Source organism: Sinocyclocheilus rhinocerous, unplaced genomic scaffold (genome assembly GCF_001515625.1).
Source record: "Sinocyclocheilus rhinocerous isolate Xijiao unplaced genomic scaffold, SAMN03320098_v1.1 scaffold863, whole genome shotgun sequence".
Lineage (NCBI taxonomy): Eukaryota > Metazoa > Chordata > Actinopteri > Cypriniformes > Cyprinidae > Sinocyclocheilus > Sinocyclocheilus rhinocerous.
In genome coordinates, this window is record NW_015642513.1 from 8,858 (window position 1) to 21,895 (window position 13,038).

The following is a 13,038-nucleotide window of genomic DNA, read 5'->3' on the forward strand; positions in this document are numbered from 1 at the left end:
CCCATATTCAAGGAATATTCTGTTTAACGATTCACAATATTATACTAATATAAGTGTTGAGGAGATTAAAACATGTTTTGCACCCAAATCTTGTGAGTGCGCGAGACTGATGCTGCTAAAAGTAAGTTACTAATGTCGAATTTTAGGATTAATTATTGTAACTGAAAATCATATTTAGGTCAAAACTGTCAGTTTGTGAACTAAATCTGCTGTAAAGGGTGATCTATTTAAGCCCACTGAAATGCTTGAATGCAGACACATCAACATCAGAGTCTCTATGTTTTAGGTAAAAAACCCGAAACATTAAAATAACACCGACTAAATAAAATAACTCATGCACGTTCATATTCCACGCTGCCGTAACTGCCAAATTACAATGTGGGTAATGTCTTCACCAAACATTTAGCTAAACTTAACTAACCACCCTTTACACAAACGTTGTTAAAGTAGCTAAAAGTCCAATGCCAATAAAGATACTAAAAAATTAGTAAATGTTTATAAACATTTACAAATGATGAATAGTCTCCACTTTAGATTGGGTACTGCAAAAACATGAACAAATGATTATTAAATGATTTAAGATGTGCAAATAGTAGAAGTCTACACAGCTTTTAATCATTGTAAACCATCTGTCAAAATCATTTGAAGATAAAAAAAAAAATGCATGATATGAATTGAAAGTTTAATGACATTTGTAAGCATTCAATTTACATTAAATAATGATCTGTTAATCATTTGGTAATGTTTAATAACTTCATTAGTTAACATTAACAAGCACATTATCTCATATTTCTAGATATGTGAATATATATTAAGTAATGATTAGTTAAACATTATATAATGTTTGTTAATGATTTATTAATGAAAGTTATTATAAAGTGTTACCCCAATTCTTTCTGCGATCGGTTGAAACTCCTTAAAAATTTCACCTCTCCAGAGAAAAATGGCCGAAAGATCTGGATAACGAAAAGCTGCACATCATGGTGGATAATGAACTAAAACTACAGCGTGGCCGCATTGTGTTTTTGTTTTTGACTTATGTTTCGACTCCTGTCCAATTTTCGACATAAAAAATTGCCTTTTTATTTTTATTTTTTGGGCTAGTTAAATTCTTTTCAGGTTACCAAAATCTCAACAGTGCCAGCCCGAAGCGCTACCAGGGATTTTGACATTTTGCGAGCCCTGTACAGTACAGTGTGAGCCTCTTATTCAAAGCGGCCAATGGACCGATCCATCACCGAGCGAGTCCTTTGGTGTCTGTCATTATACCGTCTAGAGTCAAGAGTGCATGATTGATAATATTTTCGATGTAGAAAACAATTTATAATGGAATCATCATGTGCCAAGCAATCCTCGCTAGTTAAAACATGAAAACACAGAATGCCGCAGGAAAAGTGCATCCACTACAAATATTTCTCTTTAAATGCATATAAAAAAAGTTGTAACTTCTGGATAATGATTTCATGTCATTTGAGTGCGGAGTGACATATTTCATCTAAAAGTGTATATCAGATGTAAAACAGCTTAAATCAAGTTTACTTCAGTGCTTCAGTCACTCCACTAAAAGAGTGCATAAGCAAGGTCTAAAGTGTCTGTACATATTTATGCCTAGTTTATTTTGTAATTCCCCATATGCCCATTTTATACATCAGGCCCCAGGAGAAGAAACACCCATCCTAGATCAACTTATGATGCTACATTTACAACTGAGCTTGAGCAAACAGATGTTTGATAAAAAAATAAGTTTGTTATAAAATTAGTGTCCAACGGTGGTTTTATTTGCTCATCAAAGCCCTTTAAATGAAGAACAATTGCGGACAGCAGCAGTAACTCTACCAAATGTAAAGTTGATTACCCACATTTCAGAGTTCACCTTACGCAAAATAAATGTTTTTGTTAAATACTGTCGCATAATTAATTGATAGAAATGAATGGTTTTCATCGTTTTCAATTCAAAAGTAGATATTGGGTTTAATGTTACACAAAATAATTTTTTGGTTAAGCAACTTCTGCATTATTTATTAATTTAATGTGTGACGTGTCGTAATAACGAATGACCAACATGGACCGACAGCCAGCATTAGTGTTTGTCTGGTCATGTGATCTCAACATGTCTGTCCACATGCGTCGACCCGCTCCGTGTCAAATAAAACCACTTTAATTAGGACACTTATATGACATTCTTCACAAATATCTTTCATTTCTGTAGAGCTGGACATCTGAATAAGGCTCAGATGAGTGAGTTCAGCTTTGAGAATAAACACCAACCTGTTTGTGTCTCAGCATCTTCATGTTTGACTCTGAATGCTTTTTTATTCTTTGTGTCTTCATTCTCCTCTCTAATAAACGTTTGTGTCTCACTATCTTCATATGTGGACACATCTTCGGTTTTCATGTCTTCACTCTCCTCTTTAATAAACACCATCTTTGTTTGTGTCTCAGGATCTTCTTGTTTCATGCTGAATACATCTTTAATCCTAATGTCTTCACTCTCCTCTTTAATAAACACCATCTTTGTTTGTGTCTCAGGATCTTCTTGTTTCATGCTGAATACATCTTTAATCCTAATGTCTTCACTCTCCTCTTCAATAAACGCCATCTTTATAACCGTGTGTCTCAGTCGCTTCGGCGGGAGTTTTTCTGTGTGTTTGGACACTCTGTCCTGTTTAAGATGAGAATAACAGAAAGAAAAATAAATTTAAACTAAATCAGCTGTAGGGTTGCCACCCATCCCTTGAAATACTATAAAATACTACGTATTTAAAGGTAAAATGATGCATCCCATATCAAAGCAATACGGTTTACGAAGCATGAAGCATTACAAAGCAATTGCGATTTGTTCAACTTTTTTGTCCAACTCAGTTTGTCCATAGTTGAATCAGCAAATAATGATTCTGCAGTGTGCGTAATACTAATAGCAAGTATAATTAAATCAATTTCATAAGAACTATTAGAGGAGCTAATTTGCGCGTGATTGCATTTTGGCATCTTTGTTTCCATAGCGACAGAGTTTCGAGAACGCGCGCCGCAAAGGCCTTTTCACACGAGCTCCGCATGCGCTAAACCTGCGCGGGTTTTAAAACATCAAGAAAAGGAAAGGGGGAAGTGTTTTAAATTTTAATTCCCTTTTGTCTGTTGTGTGAATGTTGCATCTATAAGTTTTAAAGTTTCTATCCACAACCCTCTGTCTGTCGTCGTTTGTTCTGGCGAGGACGTACAGAGTAAATGGTTGTTGCATGTATTCAGATGTTTATTTAAACAACGCTTCCCTTTTTCGAATGAAACTGTCAATAAAGTGATCCGTTTTCCATAAAGAGCAGGTCGTGTACCCTTCTTCCTCCATAATAAATCTGGTTAATTCTTCTATAGATAAGCACCTGAGCTTTACTACATGACAGAATTTTCATTTTGGGGTGAACTATCCCTTTAAGGTGACGGACACATCCGTGCTTCTAAAGGTATAGGCCTATTGTTTTATTAAAATTTGGATAGTCTGATAATATAATATTCCATACATTATCAGAGCTCGGTAGACATATTTTTAGACATTATTAGAAGGATGAATTAATAGATTATAATTAATGTGAGGCCCTATTTATTAATTTATCATTTATATTAATCATATATACATAGGAAATAATCATATAGTCATATAAAGTTTGGCATTTAAAAAAAGTAAAAAAAAAAAGTTATTTAGATAAAAATGGGACAATTACATAATGTAGTCCTTATTTAATCAAATGAATTTTTAAAAAAATTCATCATCTAGGCAACAGCTGCAGAACTGTCAAAAAACAAAACAAAAAGACTAATAATAATTATAAATAATAAAAATTGTGTACATAATAAAAAGTATACATACTCCTAAATGAGCTAGACAAAAAAAAAAAACACTCAAAACTAGTACTAATTAATGAATGAACTTATAATCAAAGTTACCATTAATGTATTTACGACTTTATGATATTTGGCATCTAATTACTTGCTGATCACATTTAACAGACTGCACTTTAATGGAAATATTTTCTTTTGAATTAACGGTTTCGACCAGCTTGTTTAATCATTTAATTCAACTGACTCGGAGTTTAAAAAGCCAGCGACTGAATTCATGTTTATGATAAACGGATTCACGATACACGGAGTGCAATGCGACACAACGTTTGTGTTAGTCGTGTGTGGATGCGCTTCACTCACTAAAATAACCTTTATAAATATATACGTTTTAGATAAAGTATTAAGTTGCAGTCAATTAAGCTACAGTCAATAATAAACATTCAATTCTACACCGTTTATAAAACTTTAGAGTTGATCGAACGGTTTCTACACGTTAAACACAAACCTTTCTTCAGTCGAATCACAACATGTGCGAGAGCGCGGCGCAGCCTTATGACGTCACATCACCACACCAAAATAAAAGTCCTGTTGACACGCTGCTGTCTAAAATGAACAGAAATGTACATAGAACATGATATACACTTGATAAACGAGTTGACAGAAACTCAAGAGTTTAATGTATCGGTGAAAAACGTATTTCATTGTATGTTGTCCAATTATGTGCTGAAAATTAGGAAACTACTAGAGTGTGAGATTTTGTCTAAAAGGAAAAACTGTAATGTTTAGGTGAAGAAGCCATTTCTTACCAGGTATAAATTAGATTAAAATGCAAATGTGAATATTTGTGACCCTGCAGCACAAAAGCAGTGTTAAGTCGCTGGGGTATATTTGTAGCAATAGCCAACAATACATTGTATGGGTCAAAATTATACATTTTTCTTGTATGCCAAAAATCATTAGGATATTAAGTAAAGATCATGTTCCATGAAGATATTTTGTAAATCTCCTACCGTAAATATATCAAAACTTAATTTTTTATTAGTAATATGCATTGCTAAGAACTTCATTTTAAAGATGATTTTCTCAATATTTTGATTTTTTTGCACCCTCAGATTTTCAAATAGTTGTATCTCGACCAAATATTGTCCTATCCTAACAAACCATACATCAATGGAAAGATTATTTATTTGACCCTTATGACTGGTTTTGTGGGACATGGTCACAAATGTGATTTTTAAAAAGGGTGTACGAGTTTATAAATAAAATGTCATTCTTGTGCAAGTACTAAAATGCAAAAAAGTTAGTTTTTCTCGTTTTTAAAATGTGGACATATAAAGTTCATGCAAGTCTAAAAACACCTAAAAGTATGAAATGTCTAAAATTTATGATTGATGAGATTTATTATATCTTAATAATCTTTCAACAATTATTGACATTATTTGAATCTCTTTTTTATAGCCATAAACTGATGATAAATGATAAAAAAAATAGCCGTAAGCTAAAGAAAAACTAAGTCTGTCTCCACTCTCAAACATCATATATTTTACTGTATTAGACTTCAAATGTCTTGAGATGTATACAATAGTTTTAGTATTATATTACAAAACAAGGTCCCACTTTATATTAGGTGTGTTTAACTATGTACATTATGTAATAGCGTGGTCTTTGTCAAATTTTGATTAACTAGCAATTACAAATAATTTTATATTATGTATTTTAATAACTGTAGTAACATAACATTTTAGTATATTATATTAAAATATAACGTTTTATTAATGAGGTCAAGAAGCTTTAAAAAGTGCCTTCGATGTGAAGGTGCAACGTGCTGTGTCTCGTTATGTGACACATCCTCGAGGTTTAATTCTGTGGTTAGTTTCCATACTTTCCCTTTGGACAAGGAAACACGTAAAAAATGGATTCACTATATCTGACGTGAGGATTTTAATACCACTCCTAACACAAGAGTCTGCAGTCGTCACTTCAAGAGTGATGATTTGATCGAGCCATCGACTCCCTAAAAAAAATACATTGGAAGTCAATGGTGCCCATCAACTGTTCGGATACTAACATTTTTCTAAATATCGTCGTTGGTGTTCAACAGAAGAAAGAAACTCATACAGGTTTGGAACAAGTGGAGGGTGAGTAAATGATGACAGAATCTTCATATTTCATATTTTCATATCTCATTTTCATGTAAATATTTAAAGCACCTTAAATAGTGTTTCTGTAAACATGTAAATATAAATAACTTTGATACAACGTTTCTGTAAACATGTAAATATAAATAACTTCGATAGTGTTTCTGTAAACATGTAAATATAAGTAACTTTGATAGTGTTTCTGTAAACATGTAAATATAAGTAACTTTGATAGTGTTTCTGTAAACGTGTAAATATAAGTAAACATGTAAATATAAGTAACTTTGATAGTGTTTCTGTAAACATGTAAATATAAATAACAAATAAATATAAATATAAAGAAGTTCACTCCGCGCAACAGACAGTATTCCTCCACCGCTGCAGATTCCAGTTCAAGGCCTCTCTTCATGTCTGCTGTCTGGCGAGTTCCCTTGTAGATTCTTTCAGCCAAGTGTTCAGCAGAGCTCTGCCCCCGTACATGGCAAACCTCTCTAAATCGGGATGATGTTACTCGTGGCTTTCTAACGGAGTGCCAATCCATCGATGCACTCTGGTCTTTGGTGGCATGCTCAATCTTGTGTGCTGTTTCCAGAGATACTACCAGTGACTTCACGTGCAGCAGTCCATGTTTGCTATGTACAAATAAGCACACAGATGGGTCAAGGTTGTAACCATCGAGTGGCAGAGGTGGTCGTGGTGGGGCATCTTGATGGGGAGTAATGTTGCTGGCTGTTGGTATGACAGAACACTCCCAGCCTGAACTTTACCGAAAGCAGAATCCACCAACGAATCATCACTGGACATTCCCATTGTGGTGACTAAAGGGGTTGTCGTGCTGGTAAAGTCCTTATACACCTCTGCCACTTGCAGGACTGAGAGGTCAGGCAGGTCGCTGGTAACACCTTTATACAAGGTACTCCTGAAAATGAAAAATAATATTGAAAAATAAGTTGCACATATTTACAGGCTCAGTCACCATTATCATAACATATATGTTTTTGTGTTAAAGAAAGTACAGGTGCATCCCAATAAATTAGAATGTCGTGGAAAAGTTCATTTATTTCAATAATTCAACTCAAATTGTGAAACTCGTGTATTAAATAAATTCAATGCACACAGACTGAAGTAGTTTAAGTCTTTGGTTCTTTTAATTGTGATGATTTTGGCTCACATTTAACAAAAACCCACCAATTAACTATCTCAACAAATTAGAATACTTAATAAGACCAATAAAAAAAACATTTTTAGTGAAATGTTGGCCTTCTGGAAAGTATGTTCATATACTGTACATGTACTCAATACTTGGTAGGGGCTCCTCTTGCTTTAATGTGAACTATCGTTTTGTCCACATAGTAAACAATCCTATATTATACTTCTACATTAAGTAAGTAACTGATTGCAGTGTGCACCTTAAGCCATCAGCGAGTTTCCTTTCTTTAGGTCGTGCAGATATAACCACCATCCATGTATGTTCCATAGACACGTGAATCATATGGTGTCGTCAGATATGGCTGTAGATTTGTGTACATCCTGCATAACACTGTCGTCCGCTTGTCCTGACACCACCTCGCAACACTGTTCAAGGCATTGTTTGGACACATCGTTTTCCTTGATTTCTATCTTGGACTTGGATGTGTCCTCCAGATGATTTGGAACTTTGTGCCAAAACATTTTTCCTAGATTGGACCAGTTTTTTCATTTGATGAAGATGGCTCTCAGACTTGAAAGCACTGCAGCTGTCAAGGCTGCTAAGGTTTTGGGCATCTTCTGCAAGGTGCAGCAAGGAATGGACATTGTAAACCAAAATGTCTCCTCCATACAGCTCCCGTCCTCTCTCCACAAAATATCTCCACTGCTGGTTTGCATAAGGTCCTTGTGACTTTGTGAGATCTGGGTTCACCGAAATGCAAAGAGCCGTGCTGAAGCTCAAGAAGTGTTCATAGAGCTGGTCTTGGAGCAATCCCTTCAGAACAATCTTCCCCGTGTAGATAGCAAACTGTCTGAACTGTTACTTTCCAGCAGTCTATTTATCTGCAAGCCCCTTGGCTTCCTGGCAAAGCAATCTGGAATGGACTTCTTTAGTGTCACTTACACGGGTCACATCTCCTGATGACTTCCAGAAATCTGTTCTCACCCTTGTCCACAAGAGCAGCAACTTTTTCATTACACCGAGACAGCTCTGGTGCATATAATCTATGGGGAAGGATTTGATCATGTTGATCGGGAGGACAGAGAAGGGTGAGATCTCCTCTTCTTGATGGTGTTTAGGTTGCCAGCATTCCCTGAATGACAGATCTGTTCTCATGGTCAGGTTATTTGTTTCTGGATATATCATTCGACCATCCCAAGATCCGCTTTGATCGCATTTATCACACCTATAGTATCCAGAAAACTGCTTTTTACACTACCTTAGCTGGAGCATCGCAGGTAACACATCGTAATTGGATGTTTAAGCGTCTGCCTCCCCAAGTCAGACCATCCTGGATTAGTTCTGCCAACTGCTAAACAGTGTCAGAGGCAAAGTTTGGTGTTTTGGGTTTGGAAGCAGCAGTGGATATGCACAGGGGGAAAATACATTCTGGTGACAAGTTTTTGGAACAGAGAACTGGCCAGAGAGATACGTTTGAGCTTTTGAACATTGGCAGCCCATCGATGTCGCTGGGATGAGCTGAAGAAGTTTTTTCTACATTGATTTCTAAACAATCATTGTAAGTGATTGTGAGCACGTCTTGAGAGTCACAGGTAGACAAGTTAAGGTCCTGCGATATGAATTTTGCAAGAATGGGGTTTGAAATTGTAAGGGTAATTATGCGACAGTCTTGTTCGAGTTCTATAATGGCATTGCATTTTGTTATATAGTTGTACGTTTTGCGCAGAATTTTACAAGTGTGACACTTGTTTCACACTGAAGTTTTCCTGAGCTTTGTGGCATTTTGGACACCATTTTTATGCTTATTTGGGCCCCTGTTGTTTTTACTGTTATAACTGTAGTTGGGGTAGGGGGCTCCTCAATGATTTGATGGCCCTGACCAGGTGGAAAGACTTCATCTTGTTGAATGAGTTCTATGGTTGTGCTGGGAGTTGTTGTGAGCTTCTTAATGTTTTTGGATTTGTCTAGTTTTAAGACTTTTGAAAGTGTAGGATTTATCTAGTTCAAGTTGGGAGATGTGCATTTCCCAAAGTGTAACTATAATCTGTCCAGATCAATCTTGGATAGAACATTCTTGAATTTCATAGTATCCATCCCAGGCCTTTATAGTTGTTGGTAGGTTTAGTTTGCAGATTGTTGCACAAACTTTGTAGACCTGAAAGTAAATACAATGAATAAATGTTTATTACTAGGGGGATAGAAACGACCAATGGTGTGTACAGACCAGTCAATTCTTTCCTAACATTAAAGGAACACTCCACTATTTTTGAAAATAGGCTCATTTTCCAACTCCCCTAGAGTTAAACAGTTGAGTTTTACTGTTTTCGAATCCATTCAGCCGATCTCCGGGTCTGGCGGTAGCACTTTTAGCTTAGCTTAGCATAGATCATTGAATCTGATTAGACCGTTAGCATCTCGCTCAAAAATGACCAAAGAGTTTCTATATTTTTCCTATTTAAAACTTGACTCTTCTGTAGTTACATCGTGTACTAAGACCGACGGAAAATTAAAAGTTGCGATTTTCTATTTTTTATTTTATTTTATACTCTCATTCCGGCGTAATAATCAAGGAACTTTGCTGCCGTACCATGGGTGCAGCAGGCGCAATGATATTACGCAGCGCCTGAAAATAGTCCCCAGCTAGGTAACTTCCAATAAGCCTATTTCCAGGCGTTAGTCAGGTCTTAGTACACGATGTAACTACAGAAGAGTCCAGTTTTAAATAGGAAAAATATAGAAACTCTTTGGTCATTTTTGAGCGAGATGCTAACGGTCTAATCAGATTCAATGATCTATGCTAAGCTACAGCTAAAAGTGCTACCGCCAGACCCGGAGATCGGCTGAATGGATTAGAAAACGGTGAAACTCAACTGTTTAACTCTAGGGGAGCTGGAGAATGAGCCTATTTTCAAAAATAGTGGAGCGTTCCTTTAATATTAAAACTTATTGCTATTGTTTATACATCATCTATCAAATATTATAGCTGAGGAGAAAAGTAACATTTGTCTGTTGCATGGAAGGTTTTGAAATCTGCACAGTTTATAAAAAACAACTTACCCATTGTCCTGGACCTAGTGACTTTGCTTCCTCAACTGATTTTCGGTTTATATCTTTTGGTGGTCTGTGAGGAAATAGAAGCTCAGTAACCTCAAGAAGAGTATCACGGTCACACTGCACATAGTATTCGGAACCGCTGAGACCTATAACACGGACAAAAACCTGATAAGCCCACTGGCTTGATAGGTTTACATCCTTCAAATGTGTTGTACAATCTAAAGTTCAACAAACAGAAAATAACCCTGACTTTAATCATGCATTATGAGAGGGCAACACTGAAAATAATTCCTCAACACACATCTCCCTCCTCAAGTCAAGCTGACACTGTACTTCTCTCTGGATCTGATACATCAGAGCAGTTGTCTGCTGAACGACAGTTTGAATGGCCAGAGGATTTTGAAATACCCAAATTCTCACTTACAGTTTTTCTGGATTGCTAAAACACTATAACCAGGCTTTTGAACTAAAATTTCTAAACCATAACACCATTTTTAAAAAAGCACACCCATTTCCCCAAGTAGCCCTTTCAAGTTTCAAACCTTTCCAAAGGTTTGTATAGCCCGGATTTATTTTTGCTTATGCTGCTTCTGTATGCAGTGCCTGTTCTGAAAATATGACCGCACAGTACTGTCTATCCAAGAGAGTGTTTAATAGAACAAACATATTTTGGGGAATTTTTTTTTTATTATTGTGATGGTCTTAAAAGTTTTCTCTGTAAAAAGGCTGTTTTACACAAAAATAAACAGTTGAGAATTTAAGACTTGTGTTAAGTGCATTCCATACTTGTTTAACTAGTATAAAAATTTTGTTCACTTTACTTGAAGAAAATGTGGAAACCGATTGCACATAGCTTTTTTTTTAAGTCTCCGTAGCTTAAAATGCCAGATTAAAAGCATGTTGAGACTAATAGCATTTGAGATGTTTGCAGAACACAATATAAAACTGTTAGTTTAATGAAATTAATAAAGTAGTCTATTAAATATTAAGTTTAATAAATATTCTAGAAAATGTTAACTAGAATTGATGTTAAAGTAACTTGATGTTTATTACTTAATTTACTTAGGATGTGTTTGCTTTCTTTACTTTTAGCCAATTATTAACTTAACTTTTCCCTTTAAGTTTGCTTCGCAAAAATAAGGCAATCGTTTTCCAAACTTTTTCTTAAGTAAACTGAACTAGTTCGGATTTACAGTGTAGTCTCTTTCTGGCCTATATATACAAGCTCTCCATCAAACAAAACAAAACAAGCCCTGCAAATATAAAAGTTCCTAGAACTGCACTAATAACACTAACGTGGTTGAATAAAATACAAACACTTCCCAAATTTAACAACACATAATCCATAATTTCTTTGGCAATACCTACTAGTGATGGGAAGTTCGGATCATTTTACCGACTCGGATCTTTGAGTCTCGTTCAGCAAAATGAACGAATCGTTCAAGAATGACCCAACACTAATACCAACATGATATTGAGCCATATAATAAAGGGCTGATTGATTTTTCACAGCATATCTCCCACGCGGCCATCTGATGCTTTGACACCTTTTAAAGCCAGGTGTCCCTTCATCCTTTTTCTGTCATATGTTGTCTACAAGTCTGTAATTCGTAGTTTGTTGGGAGTTTTCCCTCTTTCCCTTGACTTTTAAATAGCTTGTAATTGTCCATGCGCATTTCACTTTCGAATTATAGCGGCGATTCAGCGTCAAAACAAACTCACTTAGCCTATATTAAACATAGAACTTTTATTAACAAAACGAGTAAAAATAAACCATGCTATAGGCCAAAAAATATATATAACTTACACACAGTTTAAATATAAAAAACTGAAAATCAGCAAACACTGTGGAACCGAGAAAAAGAAACATGGAATGTATATTAGCAAAACGAATATGAAAGCTTGGAATCAGGCTTTTCAAAATGCAAAATTGCCTGTTCAGTATTTTGGATTTAGTTTCTAAACTAAATCTTTTGCCATCATCTTGTCTGTCTCACCTCACTCTCCCCACATGATAAATGAAATCTGACTCCTGCTGTTGATCTGTGATGCAACTGTCTTTCGGCACGCTGCATTGAGCTTAACACCGTCAACACTAACTATTGCAGCAAACCTACTACACGTCACACCACTTTTTTACAGTATATACAGTCCATAATGCACACATCTACACATAAACCTTCCGATCAAGATGCATATTACCTTATTGTTTTTAATTTCTCAATCTTATTTTTATAAATGTTATTTCTATTCTCCTGAATCATATACAGTATATATGAATGCACCCAGGGCTCCCAGAAATCACAACAAATTTGTGCACACTTGAAACTCATTCTGATTCTGATTTATTCGGATACTGAACTTGTACATTTGGCTTATTACCAAAAACCTATTTTATAAAAGTGTCTGCTAAATAAAACACACTTCAAATTCAAAAGATTGATTGAAAAGAAAAGAACTGAACTACGGCAACTCAACACTCTCTGAGTGTTTCAAAGGATGCCGGTCTTAAAGGTCCCCTGAAGTGCCTTGAAACACGCAGTGTTTTTCTATGTGGTGACGTAATTTCAACTGAAACAGGAAGACAGGGCGGGACATATCGAGCAGCCCCGCCCCCTTTTTAAATTAGCCAATAGCATTTGTTTATATCAGCTCGGGTCAGAGCCGTTGAGCTCGGTAAAGCCGCATTTGACAGCCACAGTCTAATAGATTACCCTCTAGATTCAATATGAAACTCTTAGTAAAACAAAATAGTGATCATGATCATGCTGAGGCGGTGTAGTTTTAAAAGTGTTTAATATATGCCGACTCGCGCATATGATCCGCTCCGTGCGTTCGCGTCTCTGGACCGGAGCCAAAGTC

At 35.8% G+C, this 13,038-nt stretch overlaps 1 protein-coding gene across 4 annotated transcripts in view; it reads right to left on the reverse strand.

Annotated features, from left to right (window-relative positions):
- Nucleotides 1–13,038, reverse strand: part of LOC107755926 (uncharacterized) — a 23,990-nt gene that overhangs the window by 6,138 nt on the left and 4,814 nt on the right. The window contains exons 1-3 of one of the 4 annotated variants that reach the window (XM_016572893.1): nucleotides 4,340–4,417; nucleotides 2,557–2,662; nucleotides 2,269–2,469 (exon numbers count right to left, since the gene is read on the reverse strand). In XM_016572893.1, the coding sequence (XP_016428379.1) occupies nucleotides 2,269–2,469; nucleotides 2,557–2,599 (244 nt within the window). In that variant the 5' untranslated portion in view covers nucleotides 2,600–2,662; nucleotides 4,340–4,417. Of the gene's footprint in view, nucleotides 1–2,268; nucleotides 2,663–4,339; nucleotides 4,418–13,038 lie in introns of those variants that run through there. The other 3 variants (XM_016572894.1, XM_016572890.1, XM_016572891.1) reach the window with 3 other exon arrangements.